Source organism: Convolutriloba macropyga, chromosome 9 (assembly GCF_964194025.1).
Source record: "Convolutriloba macropyga chromosome 9, txConMacr16.3, whole genome shotgun sequence".
In the NCBI taxonomy this organism is placed as follows: domain Eukaryota; kingdom Metazoa; phylum Xenacoelomorpha; order Acoela; family Convolutidae; genus Convolutriloba; species Convolutriloba macropyga.
The window spans coordinates 54,241,197-54,257,946 of record NC_134476.1 but is presented as its reverse complement, the minus strand read 5'-3'; the positions used below and the strand labels follow the sequence as shown (position 1 = coordinate 54,257,946).

At 33.3% G+C, this 16,750-nt stretch overlaps 2 protein-coding genes across 2 annotated transcripts in view; both read right to left on the bottom strand.

Moving 5' to 3' along the window:
• The window catches only part of LOC142345860 (electron transfer flavoprotein-ubiquinone oxidoreductase, mitochondrial-like), a 326,221-nt gene that overhangs the window by 209,263 nt on the left and 100,208 nt on the right, over positions 1-16,750 (bottom strand). The window lies entirely within an intron of this gene.
• Positions 1-16,750, bottom strand: part of LOC142345859 (acyl-CoA synthetase short-chain family member 3, mitochondrial-like) — a 109,418-nt gene that overhangs the window by 20,132 nt on the left and 72,536 nt on the right. The window contains exons 10-12 of the mRNA XM_075398282.1: positions 15,565-15,660; positions 1,088-1,151; positions 423-510 (exon numbers count right to left, since the gene is read on the bottom strand). Coding sequence (XP_075254397.1) covers positions 423-510; positions 1,088-1,151; positions 15,565-15,660 — 248 coding nt within the window. The remainder of the gene's footprint in view (positions 1-422; positions 511-1,087; positions 1,152-15,564; positions 15,661-16,750) is intronic.

The window sequence follows — 16,750 nt, the reverse complement described above, 5'->3', positions numbered from 1 at the left end:
TTAAGGACACTAGAGTACTTCCAGAAAACTTTAGTTCACAATTTTTGCCTACTGGCTGGCTGCAAATATTGTGTTAGCCTAAGCGAGTTATTGCCCAATATCCCATCCCCCAGATTAATAGTATATTATTGCCCTCGACCAAAAGTGAAACATGTCAGACGAAGAATCGATCAAGCTCGAAAAGAATAACAGAGGACAAATAAATTGTGAATTTTGTTTGAGATCGATCAATGATTCTAGTATTGGAACCCCCGTTTTATCCACTACTTTGGGAAAGTTAAAACAGAATGCGAGTCAAACTGTTTATAACTAAAAAGTGGAAAACGCATATCACATCAAACTTCTTTGAGCACAGTTACATTTTCTTTCAATATGCTCACAAAAAGATATTTAAAAAAGCGGTCATGGTGAAGAGCACTTACTTCAAAAGTGGAGAAGTACTTTTCCACAAACAGACTGTTGTCTTCATCCCTGTAGAGTCCATCAGAGAAACCAGGTGGCAAGGGGGTCCTAGAAATATCTCTACATCATAATCAAGGCTGAGAATGTGACAAACTCATCAAACAATACAACAACTAATTCACACTCAAAGAGTTATGAATGCATGTTTTGATTCAACTTAGGAAGAGAAATTATCTATCATTTCATCCTCCTCACAATCTTCTGTGAAAAGCACAAGCATTAGCCTCAGTTATTTTGCCCCCATTATAATCTCAAATAGTGCTTCAATATTCTCAGTGAAAAAAACCTTAAAATCCGTGTGAAACTTTTGGGGTTCAATAATTGCGTGTTAAATGGTGTGCGGATTATTTAATCGGGGTTATGTTAATATAGACAAAAATGAGACAAAGCCTGCGTAGGCCACAGGTGTAAATCATGTTCTGATAACAATACAAATTGAAAATTAAAGCAACAGAGAACACATGACGCAAATGAAAAAGAATAGTCTTGATTGCGGGTGGAAACCTGCTTTTCAGTTATCATTTCCTCAATAGCTGATCTCATATGCTTAAAGATTTCCTTTAAATTCAAAATCAATGATTCTCAAAGCCTCAAAGGTATTTCTACTGTATTAGATGAAAATTACCTGATAACAATGTGGCCCAGTTTCCCAGACGAAATCATTTTTCCTTCTGAGTTCACTACTCTCACTAAAACACACAAATCTCATACTAAATATGCAAACAAAACCCGACATCTGACGTGATTCTTTACATGGCACACAAACTTGCAAGGTGCACATTGTCCCTTACGGAAAATCAGAAAACCCACAACAACGCAAAATTAACTATTTGAATTTAAAATACCCCACTAATGTAATTTTGGGAAGATTTTCACAAAAACAACGTAAAGTTAAACATAAATTAAAACAAAAAATTCAAACTACGAAATTACAGAAACAGTCTTTAAGCCCTAAATCCAAATCATAAACACATTGCTTTTGCTCTTGTGCCTAACTCTTGCTTACCACAACAAGTTCTAATGAACATTTCAAATTTTCTGGTCTTTCCAAATTAGAGCATCAATTACATCAGTACATATAATTATAAACCAATTAACGACGGACGAATTGCTCTCGAACGACTGGTGAGGGAAAACAATAAAGGAGGGGCATAGGCTAGAGAAATTTATGGGGCAACAACTTCTGAATAGGGAGAGGTTCGGACCGTCGCCCTTTTGGTTGACAATTACGGATATTAACTACGCTAAACTGGCTATGTAACGTCAGCTCTCACAATAAGTTTTGTTTTTAGCAACAGACTTAATTTATGAATGCACGCAATTCAAGACCACTCAAAAGAACTAAAAATTCAAGCTTGAAGAAATCACTCGAGATGTGAAAAAGAAAAATTCTAGAAGAAAACGGTCATTTTGCATAAAAAGAAACACACGTTTACAGCAATTGCTTTAAACTTCTTTCGAGAGCAATTAAAAAGATGTTTACGCCATATCAAAAAAATGAGCGTAAGCGAATATTTATAACCCCATATTTGCGCCATTAGTTAAAGATTTCTAGTTGAAAACGGGAAACAATTAGCAGTAAATAAACAAACAGGGGAACGAAATAAAATTTTGCAGTAAAAAATGAAAAAAAAAATCTTTTCGAGACCAAAGATATGAGCTCATTTTTTCCAATTAATACTTACGTTTAAACTTTAATTCGACAAAACCGATTCTCAAAGTAGAAATAGTTCGCTATAAATTAGTGCCCTCAGAAAAGCTAAACAAGTGCTTCCAGGTATTTTTATTGACCTTAATTCTACTTTCAATCTAAAGAGCTTAATATTTCACTCTTCATTTCATGAAATATCATTTGACAAAATGCCACGCCTGTAGATAACAAAAAATGCAGTAAAAACATTTCTGAACAAAAGTTGCCAGAAAAATATAAGACAAATCTAATTCTTGCAGGCAAAAGTTTTTTTAAAAAGTTTTCCATTCAAAAAAGCAAATAAAAAATAAAACATAGACGGCAGATTGCCGGAAATCAACCACCGTTGACACGCTTGATGCACATCGGGATTGGAGAAAAAGAAAGATAAATTAAGAGAAGAGATAAATTAACCGATTTTTTTCCCTTTTTTGTCAGTGTCAAAAGGTGTTCAAATTTGGCGTCCAGTTTCAGTTGAATTCTAAAACTTACATAATTCAGCTTCTCAACTGAAACCTAATAAGCTTAATACGAATGTCAACTAGCAAACACTAATGAAACTTTAAAACCTAATTCTCAATGACTTAATGACCGGGCTTTATCAGTGTATCCCTTCTCCTTTGATTTTGATCTTTTGACTTTGACAGTATTCTCCACATTGCGTAATTGAATGCGTAAAAGAATTTAAAATCCATTCAGTTGAAACAGTGAGAGAAGTAAGTTAGAAGTCAAACGTGAAAATCGTGACTCATGTAAGACGAAAAACGTGATCAAAAGGTAAACCGAATTTTAAAAAAGGAGAGCGCCTAAATAATAGCCGTTGAGAGGCTGACGGCGGCTACCAATTACTTAAAATACGAGGCAATTCACAAAACCCCTTCAAGTCCAACGTTTGCAAAAAAGTTTCACATCACAACCACAGCGTGTCAGTTTTCTACAAAATGTTCTCAGTTTCTTTTTCAAAATACCGCAAAGTAGAATAGTTACCAAAAAAGCCAACATTTTTGATCAATTACTGTTTAGCTTCCTGTACACTGTTTCAAACTATTGCTCGCCAATTTGACATCTTCTTTGGGTATTGCCTGCAAAAAATCTTCAGTTGAAATCAAAAATTTTCGATATGTTTAATTCGTTGTCTGCATCAATTTGATAACAGCTGCACAAGTCAACCCATAAATTTTGCAGTGAGTTTGACCATTCAGCAGATTAAAGGCTAATTTTTGGAGGGCTCATGAAAAGGATTGATCCTTGAAACTTGCAGCTTCCCCTTCCTTTTATCCTTCCATGAGACAATTTTTTTTTCACAAATAAGAGTGGTATATGCTTTCAACATATGTGAAAAGATATTAGAGAAGACCTAACTTTATATAATAGAGTTATAAACAGAGGAACTGCACGAAAACCGCGACGATACCAAAAATAGCTTTCATGATCAGTTCGCGGCATTTTGTGCTCAAATATTAATTTCACATTTTTACGAATTTTCTATATTTCCCATTTTCTTAAATTGCTATGTACTTAATTATCGAAGACATTTGTTCTGACAAATTGACCAAAGCCACAAATTTTTAATTATATCAGCATTTTTACACATTAAGAAAAACACGTTATCAATTATTCTCGACAAAGCGGATTTTTTTACAACCCCATCCTAGACCAAAGAGGAAGAATTGAATGCCTGAAAAATTACTGAAAATCTTTTTTGGAACTCTGAGAAGCAAACCAACATCATGATACATTTGATTTTAAAGTTTTCTTCATTCCGTTTCTTGCATTTTTTTTTCGCGGTAGCGGTTTGCTGATTCAGCAACAGTAAGTTGGTTGCGCTTTTTAAAGAACTATCGGCATTTCTATAGGTAATAGGCATTGGATAAAATTATAAACAATAGTTCAATGCCTAGAAATGAAGTATATTATGTAGCAAAAACAACTGAAATTTTATCGTTGAAAAACTCGTGTTACATCGTGATTACATTCTTAAGGAGAAATTTCCACTTTTTTGAATTCTTGAAGTCATTTTTATTTAAGGCATAAAGTTTGCGATATGTTCAACTTCGTGACCATTTCTCTGTTAATAATCTTATGCAACATTACGTCGCCAATCCTACGAATTCAGCCGGGTCCGCGTTTGCGAAAATGTGACGATATATATTTTGTCACTACTTACCGTGTAGAAGAAATATGGTTAATATGTGGACAATGCTAACATTTGCAAGCAAATTTGCTGGCTCAAAATGTAGGATTGGCGACGTAATGAATCCAAAACACAGTTTAAATCCGTTTGTATATCTTGAACGATTTTGGTGGTCACATGAGTTGGAACGAACTTCTGGGCGCACGATCGATTTTGAACTCTTCAGAGGGAAAAATTCGGAAAATTCAAACATTTAACAGAGCTGCTTCTACTAATGGATAGGTTTGCACTGATTCCAGCGAACCAGCGAAGTTTGAAACCAGCGAAGGGAAGCAAATTAAACGATTATTTTCACTTCGTCGTTAGATTCATGAAAAAATGAGGCTCAAAGTTTTCAAACAAATCACGTTTTTGACGAAGTTCCTCAAATTAATTTGCCTCTGTAGAAAAGAACTTATAAAATTATACAATGCGGGGAAATATGGGAATTTAAAGGAAATAACTTTCGCGGTTTTAAGGCGCTTTTTTCTTCAGTTAAGAAGCAAAAAAATGGGGTGTATGTGGATCTTGATCTTGCAAGAAAAATTTGCAAACACTTGCTAATCTTGCAAGATTAACATCCTAAATTGAATAGGGCTGTGCTGTGAGCTTTGAACGTCCTCGATAATGAATGTTATTTCTACGCAATTCTAAGAAAATGTACATCTATTGATAGCTTGAAGGGTTACACCAAGAATCTAACCCGAGAACGGCAGTCCGAAACTCGCTGTTCTTTTTTACATATTGCGGCCAAGTCTCTATGTAGATTTTGTGATATTTTTATGTCCCCGAATTTTTATTGGGCAATTACGATCGAACGGGTTAGAACTTTATGTAAAAGCAACTTACCGATCTTTCTTATATTTTGTTCTGACTTAAACTAATCTTAAGAAGAGACAGTTAATTACTAACCATCGAAGCCAGGGACAGCTTTGCCAGAAGAGCCAAGAGGAATGTTGGGATCCTTCTGTCGCCCCATCAGAACTGACAAAATAGGTGATCCACTCTCTGAAACCAACCAGGTGCCACTAAACTCACAAATGTAGCTCATTACATCATCTCACAAAATAGGGCGATAGATCTACACAACATTGACGAAGCCCAAAAGTTCTGGAATTTTTATCATTTAAGATTTTAGAAAAGCGTCATATCGGCTCTCATGAGATTATGCAATGCCGTAAATAGATCTTTTAGACATTTGGCTTACCTTAAAATTCTTATGCGACACATCAGATAAAAATTCTTCTCATAGCCTAGGAGTTTCTCGCACCCCAAGTTTGCAAAATTCTAGAATCGTTGAATACGTTACAACCAATAATAATTTAGGAAAAGAAACATGTAGTTTTCAAAAAGTTTTCAAGAAAACATTTAAGTTGAGAAAATTAGGATTCGAAGGAAAAGTTAGCCGAGGAAAATAAACTCAACTGATATTAGGAGCAGGTTAAGTAAAGTATTTCCTTCAAAAGTATGGACTACCTTTAAAAATGAAATACCCCAGAGACTCCTCAGATTGTGAGTGAAAAAATGGTACACCGAACAAAATTAGTTGGAGAGGAAATAAACAACTAAAAGCTCACTTTAAGTATTTGATATGAACAAAGTAAACAAAAATATAAAAATTGCATTATCTATTATAAAATTTAAAGCTTCTAGATAGTAGCAGATTTAGAAGGCCTGAGAGCTAAGAAGAGAGGCTATGATCTGATTTCGAACATTCGTTTTGAACTAATTAAAGAGAAACAAACACAAAGATCTCAAACTTTTACAACTCCACTCTTATCACGTGATTGCGACAACATTGCCCCATGCACTTTGTGATGTAGGATCAAACCAGAAGATAAGGAAATGAACCCATAAACAGATGGATATTTCATGGCTACGCGATAAAAATCACAAGATAAAAAGAAGTCTGATAATGAAGTCAAGCCTCATTCTCTTTAATGGGCGGTGGGAAATTTATGCAAACTGTCTCATAATTTTGATAATTTAATCCCACAATTTCTCACTCCATTTATTTTTAAATTCATCCTCATTCACTTTGTTGCAAGTCTGCTTTCGGTAAAAGTTAGCTAATCTCACAAAAATCTCAATTTTTGTTAAAAATAAACAATAAAATCAACAACATAGAAATGTCTCGCAATCTCATCTACTGTGTGCTTGCTTTCAACATCATTTTGAGTGTCTTCATTTCACAGGTATAAATATTCAAAAAATAAATTCTTTACTTGGAAATCTCTTCATAGAACCTTAGTTTATCGCAAGATTCTCTTCAGTTCAAATCATGAACAAATATCAAATTGTTGTTTGGGACACATTTGTAGCGTGCAACCCATAAAATGCCAATAAATATTATATTGATTCGCTCCGGTTCAAATTCTAAAAATGACATTAGCTCCCTTTTTTTGTGAGTCATAACTCATAACTTTTGCTAGTCTTTTGTGAGTCATAACTTATGCTATTCTTTCTATCGCAATCTTGGACAACTTTTGATGTTGCGAAGTTCTCATTCGCATTTGAAATCAATTTCATTTTTTAAAAATCTTTGCTTTCTCCAATAACAATGTAATCATCAGAGGAGACAAATTTCCACAGCCTCATATTGGCCGTTTTCTATTATGTATAAAAGGTATCTTCAAACCATTCTCGTCGTTCTCTAAATTTAATTTTATCATTAGAGCATTTTCCAATAGAAACATTACGTATATGTAATTCTTAATCTGTAAATGTACCCCTTCATTCCTGAAATATTACGACTACTAAGTAAAAATGGGACAAAGCGATACTTCTATTTAAGCTTTTTGCTTTCTATCGTGGATGCAAAATGCGGGTTCAAAACCTTCCGACCACTGATTTTTAGCGTTTCCAATCTTTTTTTAAGAAAATTGGTGCGAAGAAAAGGAACATTCAACGGAGGTTAGCGAACAGAATTTCATTTTCAAAATTATTATTATTAAATTTATTTGTCCAATCAGGGAGGATTGAAATTCCTCATATAAGGCGATTCATTCAATGTACGGTGTTAAAAACTTGACCAATTCATTTCCAAATTTAATCTCCTTTTTCTATCAGGGTCTGAAAAAGAGGCGAGGCTTATGAGATTCATAATTCAGTTCGTTTTTGAATCCATTAACAAAATTGAGCAATAATTTAGTTGTCCTAGTGGGGCATAGAAACTTCAAGCCGTTAGCACTAGTCAACAGAGTATATGATAAACCAGAGAACAATGCACCAAATAAACTTAACTGATGTTAAATTCGGACAACCTTCACTTCTGTTTATGATATTTAAGACCAATTTCAAGATAAAAATACCAATAAAAGGTCAAAAATAACATTCTTGTGTATAATGCATCAGACCTCGAGAACACACGAGCCAGCAGATTTTAATTTCTCAGCACTGACATTGGTTAAGAATCTGGCCGAATAAGGTGTGTATTTTTCTTGATGCCCCTGAGGTAAAATTAAATTAGGATAATTTGCTGAAACTATCTATGATCAAAGATAACTTTTCAAAATACTTTTTGGGCGCCCTTTTTTGTTTTTTTTTCTTAAGAAGGCATTTTCTCCGAGATCTACAAGAAACAGAAGTATTTGAAATCTAGTTTTAAATTCTCTTTTCACAAACTGGTTGTAGACTTTATAATATTTTTTTAAAAAAGTTTGTGTTCGGATCACTTAGATTGACAATGTCCACAAAGAAACCAGCTTCAGCAAACTTAGTAAAACAGTTGTTATAGGCAACTCCAATGCGATAGAAATTTTGAAGAAAATTACTGACTGGGTTTAATATCCTTAACTTCAAAAGCAAGCAAATAGATTTTTGCTTTTGTTTGTGTAGTTCTGAAAATGTGCTATATCATTTAATTTATAATGATTTTGTTGAAACATAAATGAATGTACTCTTTTTTCTCGCTCTCTCAAAACATACAATGAACACTCTAATATTTCTAGACGTGGGGCATCTGACCTTAAATATTTAAGTACGCTTTTCTCTTTGACAGATTGTACAATAATTTAACTAGAGTCGAGGCAAAAGAGGAAATCAACAGAAAACAACCGTAATCATGAGTTTTCAGAATAAAGCGTGATTACACAGAAATCATAACTTTTGTAATATTATACTTCCAATTCAAATATAAAAAAACTTGACTTCAATATCTGTCATTATACATGACCCCATACTTTGTCTGCTACATATTCATAAATTCAGTATAGACTACGTGACTCTGTTTAAGTCAATCTTTAAGCGTTTATTGAGATCAGCGTAGTGGTTTGAGATCTCAATAAACGCTAAAAGATTGCATTGACTAAGCAAGAATTTGACTTCCATGACTTTTTTTTGTTATTTTCAAACTTGAAAGTTGCGTGTTTTAAGCAATATTGCGTTACATAATTGACTTCGAAATTCTGACTTTACATCGATGCAAAGTTAGAATTTCGAAGTGAATTATATAACGTAATCTTACTTAAAACACGCAAATTTCAAGTTTGAAATGACAAAAAAGTCATGGCAGTTAAACTGTTGCTTTGTATAAGGAACTTATAACTTGTGGCGCATAAGAACTTCGGCATTTTAAAAAGTGCACATGCGTTTTCTATTGGTTGAAGCTCAGCGGACATATGGGCGTTGAGTACAATTATAGGGTTTAATTTTCTGTACTTCAGGTGCGAAGCAGTGACGATGACAACGACTTTGACGAAATGCGAAGGAGGGAGGATGAGTCATGGGACGCAGACAGAAAGAGAAGCTTCGTATCACACGCTGTCAGCAACAAACACAGATACAATATGCACAACATGAAGAACTTCGGAAAGAAATAGACACCTCAAACCAACCAAAAGAACTCAAACAAACACATACAGACAGCTCTATGATACATACTCAGACTGGAAAACACAAACAATAAAAATTGAAGTATATCAATTAAAAATTTATGAATTAAATACTTTTTTAAATTTTGTTCGCAGCATCCGGAAAATGACCATGGCAAGCAATTTATAGAAGGGTATTATAAATAGTAAAAACTTATTTAACTACAGAAATTGGTCTGCCGAAAATCTTTACCTCAATTCAATCACAATGCACCAGTAAAACCCTGCAGAAAGCAATCAGGGTAAATTGACTCACCAAAAAAACGAACTAACTAACTCTAGAACACGTCAAGACATTTATTTAATAAAGACCACCCCAACCAGGCTGGTCGTCTATTTAATCTTCTAACTAATTAGGACTTAATAGTGATCGGCAGCATTGTGAGGGAAAAAGTGCAATCAACAGCTGCTGATAAGTTTTCAACACTTCAAAAGTTTTGAGATGAATTGCAGAGCATTGTGTGGGCGACAAACGAGCAGTTTGAAATCGAGCAGTTTGAAACGAAGACTCCAAAAACCGTTAAAAAATTAGACAGTTAAATTAGTAAATTAGACAGAGTTGATTTTTGTAGGCGATCTAAAAACTCACAATAAACATTTTTTTCAATCTGAAGCCAATGCAAATTTAAGTGCAAAAGATTTCAATAATTTTCCCAAATCTTCGCTTCAAAACTATAAACTAAAACGGTTTTTTTTGTTCGGTCAATTTTCGCCGATCCATATATATATATATATACATCGTAGAGATTTGTGACTGGTATCATAAGAAAAACCCAGAATAGAATAAGGAAATCAAAAGATTTTTAATTAAAAAATTTTGTGTTTTACGGGGAAATATCGAGGATTAAAATTTTGTAAATAGTGGACCGATCCAAGTTTTTTTTCTCATTTTCAGTAATTTTTAACGTAACTGTTGCCAATTTTGATAAAATTTATTAAAATTGTCATGAACAGTTTTATTGGTTTTCCTTTAAAGATATAGGAGGGATAATGAATAGTTTCTTTCAAATGTTTTGGTACCATTTTTGATGAATTTTTCGAATTTCAGAAGTTCCCATCAAAAATGTCCTGAAATTTGTTTTTTTTTCAAGCCCCCTTTGCTTAAACTTGCCCAAAAGAGACCCAAAAACTGCTTACATTTTTAAACTGAAAAATCGAGTTAGTTCAATTTCCGCTTCCTATAAAACACTCTCGAACTAAAATAACGCCTATTTTTCGCCAATTTAACTGATATGTATCCAAAAAACATCATTTTTTCTGATATATTCTATTTTAACGCAAAGCTATATCAGGGCTACCTTCGTTATCTTCATGAACTCTTACAATTAAACTATTCAGATTGTATTGGGGAGTGAACTTTTTTTCAAATTTCCTTAGAGACCCGAAAACTGCTTACATTTTTAAACTGATAAATCGGGTTAGTTCAACTTCCGCTTCCTATAAAACACTCTCGAACTAAAATATCGCCTATTTTTCGCCAATTTAACTGATATGTATCCAAAAAACATCATTTTTTTTGTATATACTATTTTAACGCAAAGCTATATCAGGGCTACCTTCGTTATCTTCATGAACTCTTACAATTAAACTATTCAGATTGTATTGGGGAGTGAACTTTTTTTCAAATTTCCTTAGGAATTTTTGTTCTTTTTATGTAAATTACCGGCAACAATAAAATCAAATCCAATGTCAATCAATGAAAATCCCAGTTAGATGAAAATGAGCTCAAATGAACAATATAAATCAGGTTTTCAGGATGAGCTCATTGTAGCTCTGCAAACTCTTACTGTTAACTTAAATCGAAATCTTGTATTTTGGAACTTGTTTTTTGCAGTCTACAGGTTTATTCTTCATAAACAACAAAAAATAATGAAATTCCTTAGTTGGTACAAGTAAAACTAAACCATGTTTTCAATCGATAACTGAAGGGTCTTATGACTTTGTAAATAAATGTTTATCGAAAATAAAACTGAATTTTTGAACTTTTTATCTTACTTCTGCCACAATCTCGCTACAGCTCAGTAAAGACAGCTCAATCATGTGAAAAAAATTATATTCCTATATTACTTTTGATTTTAACTATTGTCTTCTTCGCTTTGGTACTATAGTTTTTTTTAAGAAAACGTGATTTCCACATGTGCGCAACTTTGAGCTTCTTTTTTGTTTACTTAACAAATTATCATAATATTAGAAGTTCCAATTGGCGTTTCTGAAACATTTCTAACGTGTTTTGATATTTTTGGTTTTGACGGCAGCGCCATCGTTCTCTCGTAAAATTTATTAGATTTTTTAAATTCTATGTTGTCGTCTTTTATTCTAATCGTCAATTAATGATAATGAACGATCTCAATGCCTTCCTCCAGATAAAAAATGTACCAATTGAAAGATTTCAATTTATAGCTTAAAATTTCAATGACTTTCAAATTTAATAACTTCAATAAACTTGAACAAATTCTTTTTCATAACTTTGTCATTATATTACTTAGTCTCGTTCTTGACAGGTATTTTGAACTCTGTGCAGCCATACACCAACTTTCTACTGCTTATATCTTTTGGTTATATGACTTCTAGTGTCTCAGCTTTAAAGACTTCAATAAGGTAGTTTCATGAAATTGTTTGTGAAATTGAGAGTTCTGTCCGTATTTGTTTTCTTGTAGCCTTATGACTTAGTCTGACTAAAAACAGCTCCAATTGGCCTCCTAAGGAGTTGCAAAGAATCCATTTTAAATGAAAAGCTTATAGTTTTTATTATTTCAATAATTTTAGTTTAATGAGATCAATGAAATTTTCAACTTTGTTACTTTTTGTCTTAGTACTGTCAATAAATAGCAAAGACAAATTGCATACCCTCTCTTGCGAGCTGAAATTAAATCTTTAAATATTTTGTTTTCAACAAATGGTGACAGGATTTGATCGGCCAATTCTTGAGTCTGTTTTTTAATTCCTTGCCACAAAATCATTCTGAGGGAGAGGTCCTTTCGCGTTGAAAGAAAAGGAAGGCGCAACTGAATCTATTTAAAGCTGCAAAGAATCCATTTTAAATGAAAAGCTTATAGTTTTTATTATTTCAATAATTTTAGTTTAATGAGATCAATGAAATTTTTAACTTTGTTACTTTTTGTCTTAGTACTGTCAATAAATAGCAAAGACAAATTGCATACCCTCTCTTGCGAGCTGAAATTAAATCTTTAAATATTTTGTTTTCAACAAATGGTGACAGGATTTGATTTGCCAATTCTTGAGTTTGTTTTTTAATTCCTTGCCACAAAATCATTTTGAGGGAGAGGTCCTTTTCGCGTTGAAAAAAAGGAAGGCGCAACTGAATCTATTTAAAGCTCTGTGAATTTTTATAATACTTAAAGCTGGCACACCGTTTTTTTGTTCAATTATTCGAAACGAAGACTCCAATAACAGTTAAAAACTTTAGACAGTTAAATTAGAAAGAGTTGATGTTTTTAAGCTATCTAAAAACTCATAAAAAATGCTTTTTCCAATCTGAAGCCAAAAAAAATTTCAGTGCAGAAGATTTTAATAATTTTCACATATCTCTGCTTCAAAACTGCCCTATTTCCCATTAGTTTAATTTGCTTTCCTATTTCAGATAAATTACTTGTTCCAACCCCACTTTAGAGGGGAGACGAGTGGGAGGGAAAATAAACTCAAATGTTTTACGTTCAATCAATTTTTGCCAATCCATATATTCATCGTAGAGTTATAACTGGTATCAGTAGAAAAGCTCAGCATAGAATATGGAAATCAAGATATTTTGGATTTCGTGTTTTACGGGGAAATGTCGAGGATAAAAGTTTTTTGAATAGTAGACCGATCCCCGTTCTTTTATTAACATTTTCACTAATATTTAACTATATTTTTGCCAATTTTGATCGATATTATTAATCTTGTCCTGAAGTTCTAATTTTTATCACTTTTTGTCGCCTTTTCTCCTAAGCGCTGATAACCAATGATAAAAGATCTCAATGCCTTCCTCTAGAGAAAATTAATGAACCGATTGAAAGATTTCAATTCATAGCTAAAAATTCCAATGACTATCAAATTTAATAACTTCAAGAAAAATGAATCTAATTGTTTTGTTCATACATTTGTCATTATATTACTTAGTCTCGTTTTTGACACGTCTTTTGAACTCTGTGCAGCCATACAACAACTTTCAACTGCTTATATCTTTTGGTTATATGACTTCTAGTGTCTCAGCTTTAAAGACTTCAATAATGTAGTTTCATGAAATTGTTTGTGAAACTGAGAGTTCTGTCCGTATTTGTTTTCTTGTAGCCTTATGACTTAGTCTGACTAAAAACAGCTCCAATTGGCCTCCTAAGGAGTTGCAAAGAATCCATTTTAAACGAAAAGCTTATAGTTTTTATTATTTCAATAATTTTAGTTTAATGAGATCAATGAAATTTTTAACTTTGTTACTTTTTGTCTTAGTACTGTTAATAAATAGCAAAGACAAATTGCATACCCTCTCTTGCGAGCTTAAATTAAATCTTTAAATATTTTGTTTTCAACAAATGGTGACAGGATTTGATTGGCCAATTCTTGAGTTTGTTTTTTAATTCCTTGCCACAAAATCATTCTGAGGGAGAGGTCCTTTTCGCGTTGAGAGAAAAGGAAGGCGCAACTGAATCTATTTAAAGCTCTGTGAATTTTTATAATACTTAAAGCTGGCACACCGTTTTTTTTTGTTCAATTATTCGAAACGAAGACTCCAATAACAGTTAAAAACTTTAGACAGTTAAATTAGAAAGAGTTGATGTTTTTAAGCTATCTAAAAACTCATAAAAAATGCTTTTTCCAATCTGAAGCCAAAACAAAATTTCAGTGCAGAAGATTTTAATAATTTTCTCATATCTCTGCTTCAAAACTGCCCTATTTCCCATTAGTTTAATTTGCTTTCCTATTTCAGATGAATTACTTGTTCCAACCCCACTTTAGTGGGGAGACGAGTGGGAGGGAAAATAAACTCAACTGTTTTTACGTTCAATCAATTTTTGCCAATCCATATATTCACAGTAGAGTTGTAACTGGTATCTTCATTCCGTTTCTTGCAAATGTTTTCGGGGTAGCGGTTGGCTGATTCAACAACAGTTAGTTGGTTGCGCTTTTTAAAGAACTTTGAGCATTTCCATAGGTAAAAGGCATTGAATAAAGTTATAAACAATTTTCAATGCCTAGAAGTGAAGTCTATTATGTAGCAAAAACAATTGAAATTTTATCGTTGAAAAATTCGTGAAAAATGATTACATTCTTAAGGAGACATTTCCACTTTTTGGACTCTTGAAGTCATTTTTATTTAAGGCATAGAGTTTCCGATATGTTCAACTTCGTGGCCAATTCTCTGTTAATAATCTTATGCAACATTACGTCGCCAATCCTACAAATTCAGCCAGGTCTGCGTTTGCGAAAATGTAACGAAATATATTTTGTCACTACTTACCGCGTAAAGAAATATGGTTAAATTATGGATAATGCTGACATTAGCAAGCAAATTTGCTGGCTCAAAATGTAGGATTGGCGACGTAATGAACCCAAAACACAATTTAAATCAGTTTGCATATTTTCAACGATTTTGGTGGTTATATTCGGGGTCACATGAGTTGGAATGAAATACTTTTGCAGACACAATCGATTTTGAACTCTTCAGAGGAAAAAATTCGGGAAATTCAAACATTTAACAGAGCTGCTTCTACTAATGGATAGGTTTGCGCTGATTCATGTTTGAAACCTGCGAAGGGAAGCAAATTAAACGATTATTTTCACTTGGTCGTTAGATTCATGAAAAAAATGAGGCTCAAAGTTTTCAAACAAATCACGTTTTTGACGAAGCTCCTCAAATTAATTTGCCTCTGTAGAAAAAAACATAAAATTATACAATGCTGGGAAATATGGGAATTTAAAGGAAATAACTTTCGCGGTTTTTAGGCGCTTTTTTCTTCAGTTAAGAAGCAAAGAATGGGGTGTATGTGGATCTTGATCTTGCAAGAAAAATTTGCAAAAACTTGCTAATCTTGCAAGATTAACATCCTGAATTGAATAGGGCTCTGCTGTGAGCTTTGAACGTTCTCGATAATGAATGTTAATTCTACGCAATTCTAAGAAAATGTGCATCTATTGATAGCTTGCAGGGTTAAACCAAGAATCTAACCCGAGAACGGCAGTCCGAAACTCGACTTTTACATATTGCGGCCAAGTCTCTACGTAGATTTTGTGATATTTTTATGACCCCGAATTTTTATTGGGCAATTACGATCGAACGGGTTAGAACTTTATGTGCACAAGCAACTTACCGATCTTTCTTATATTTTGTTCTGACTTAAACTAATCTTAAGAAGAGACAGTTAAATAGTAACCATCGAAGCCAGGGACAGCTTTGCCTGAAGAGCCAAGAGGAATGTTGGGATCCTTCTGTCGCCCCATCAGAACTGACAAAATAGGTGATCCACTCTCTGAAACCAACCAGGTGCCACTAAACTCACAAATGTAGCTCATTACACCATCTCACAAAATAGGGCGATAGATCTACACAACATTCACGAAGCCCAAGAGTTCTGGAATTTTTATCATTTAAGATTTAAGAAAAGCGTCATATCGGCTCTCATGAGATTATGTATTCCCGTAAACCGATCTTTCAGACATTTGGCTCACCTTAAAACTCTTATATGTGACACATCAGATAAAAATATTTCTCGTAACCTAAACGATTCCCGCACCACAAAATTGCAAAATTCCAGAATCCTTGAGTACAATACAACCAATATTGATTTATAAATAGAAACACATAGGACCGCACTTTTTTCAAGAAATCATTTAGAGTTAAGAAAAATAAGATACTATAAGCAAAAGTTAGCTGAGGAAAAGAAACAACTGATATTAGGAGTAGGTCAAGTAAGGTATTTTCTTCAAAAGTAGGAACTACCTTAAAAAAAACACCTCAGACACGCCTCAGATTGTGAGTGCAGAAAATGGTACACTGAACAAAAATCAGTTGGCGAGCAAATAAACAACTAAAAGCTCACTTCATTTTTTATATAAACAAAGCAATCAAAAATATAAAAATTGCATTATCTATTATAAAATTTAAAGCTTCCAGATAGTAGCAGATTTAGAAGGCCTGAGAGCTAAGAAGAGAGGCTATGATCTGATTTCGAACATTCGTTTTGAACTAATTAAAGAAAAACAAACACAAAGATCTCAAACTTTTACAACACCACTCTTATCACGTGATTGCGACAACATTGCCCCCCATGCACTTTGTGATGTAGGATCAAACCAGGAGATAAGGAAATGAACCCATAAACAGATGGATATTTCATGGCTACGCGATAAAAATCACAAGATAAAAAGAAGTCTGATAATGAAGTCAAGCCTCATTCTCTTTAATGGGCGGTGGGAAATTTATGCAAACTGTCTCATAATTTTGATAATTTAATCCCACAATTTCTCACTCCATTTATTTTTAAATTCATCCTCATTCACTTTGTTGCAAATCTGCTTTCGGTAAAAGTTAGTTGATCTCGATTTGTTAAAGTCAGTTGA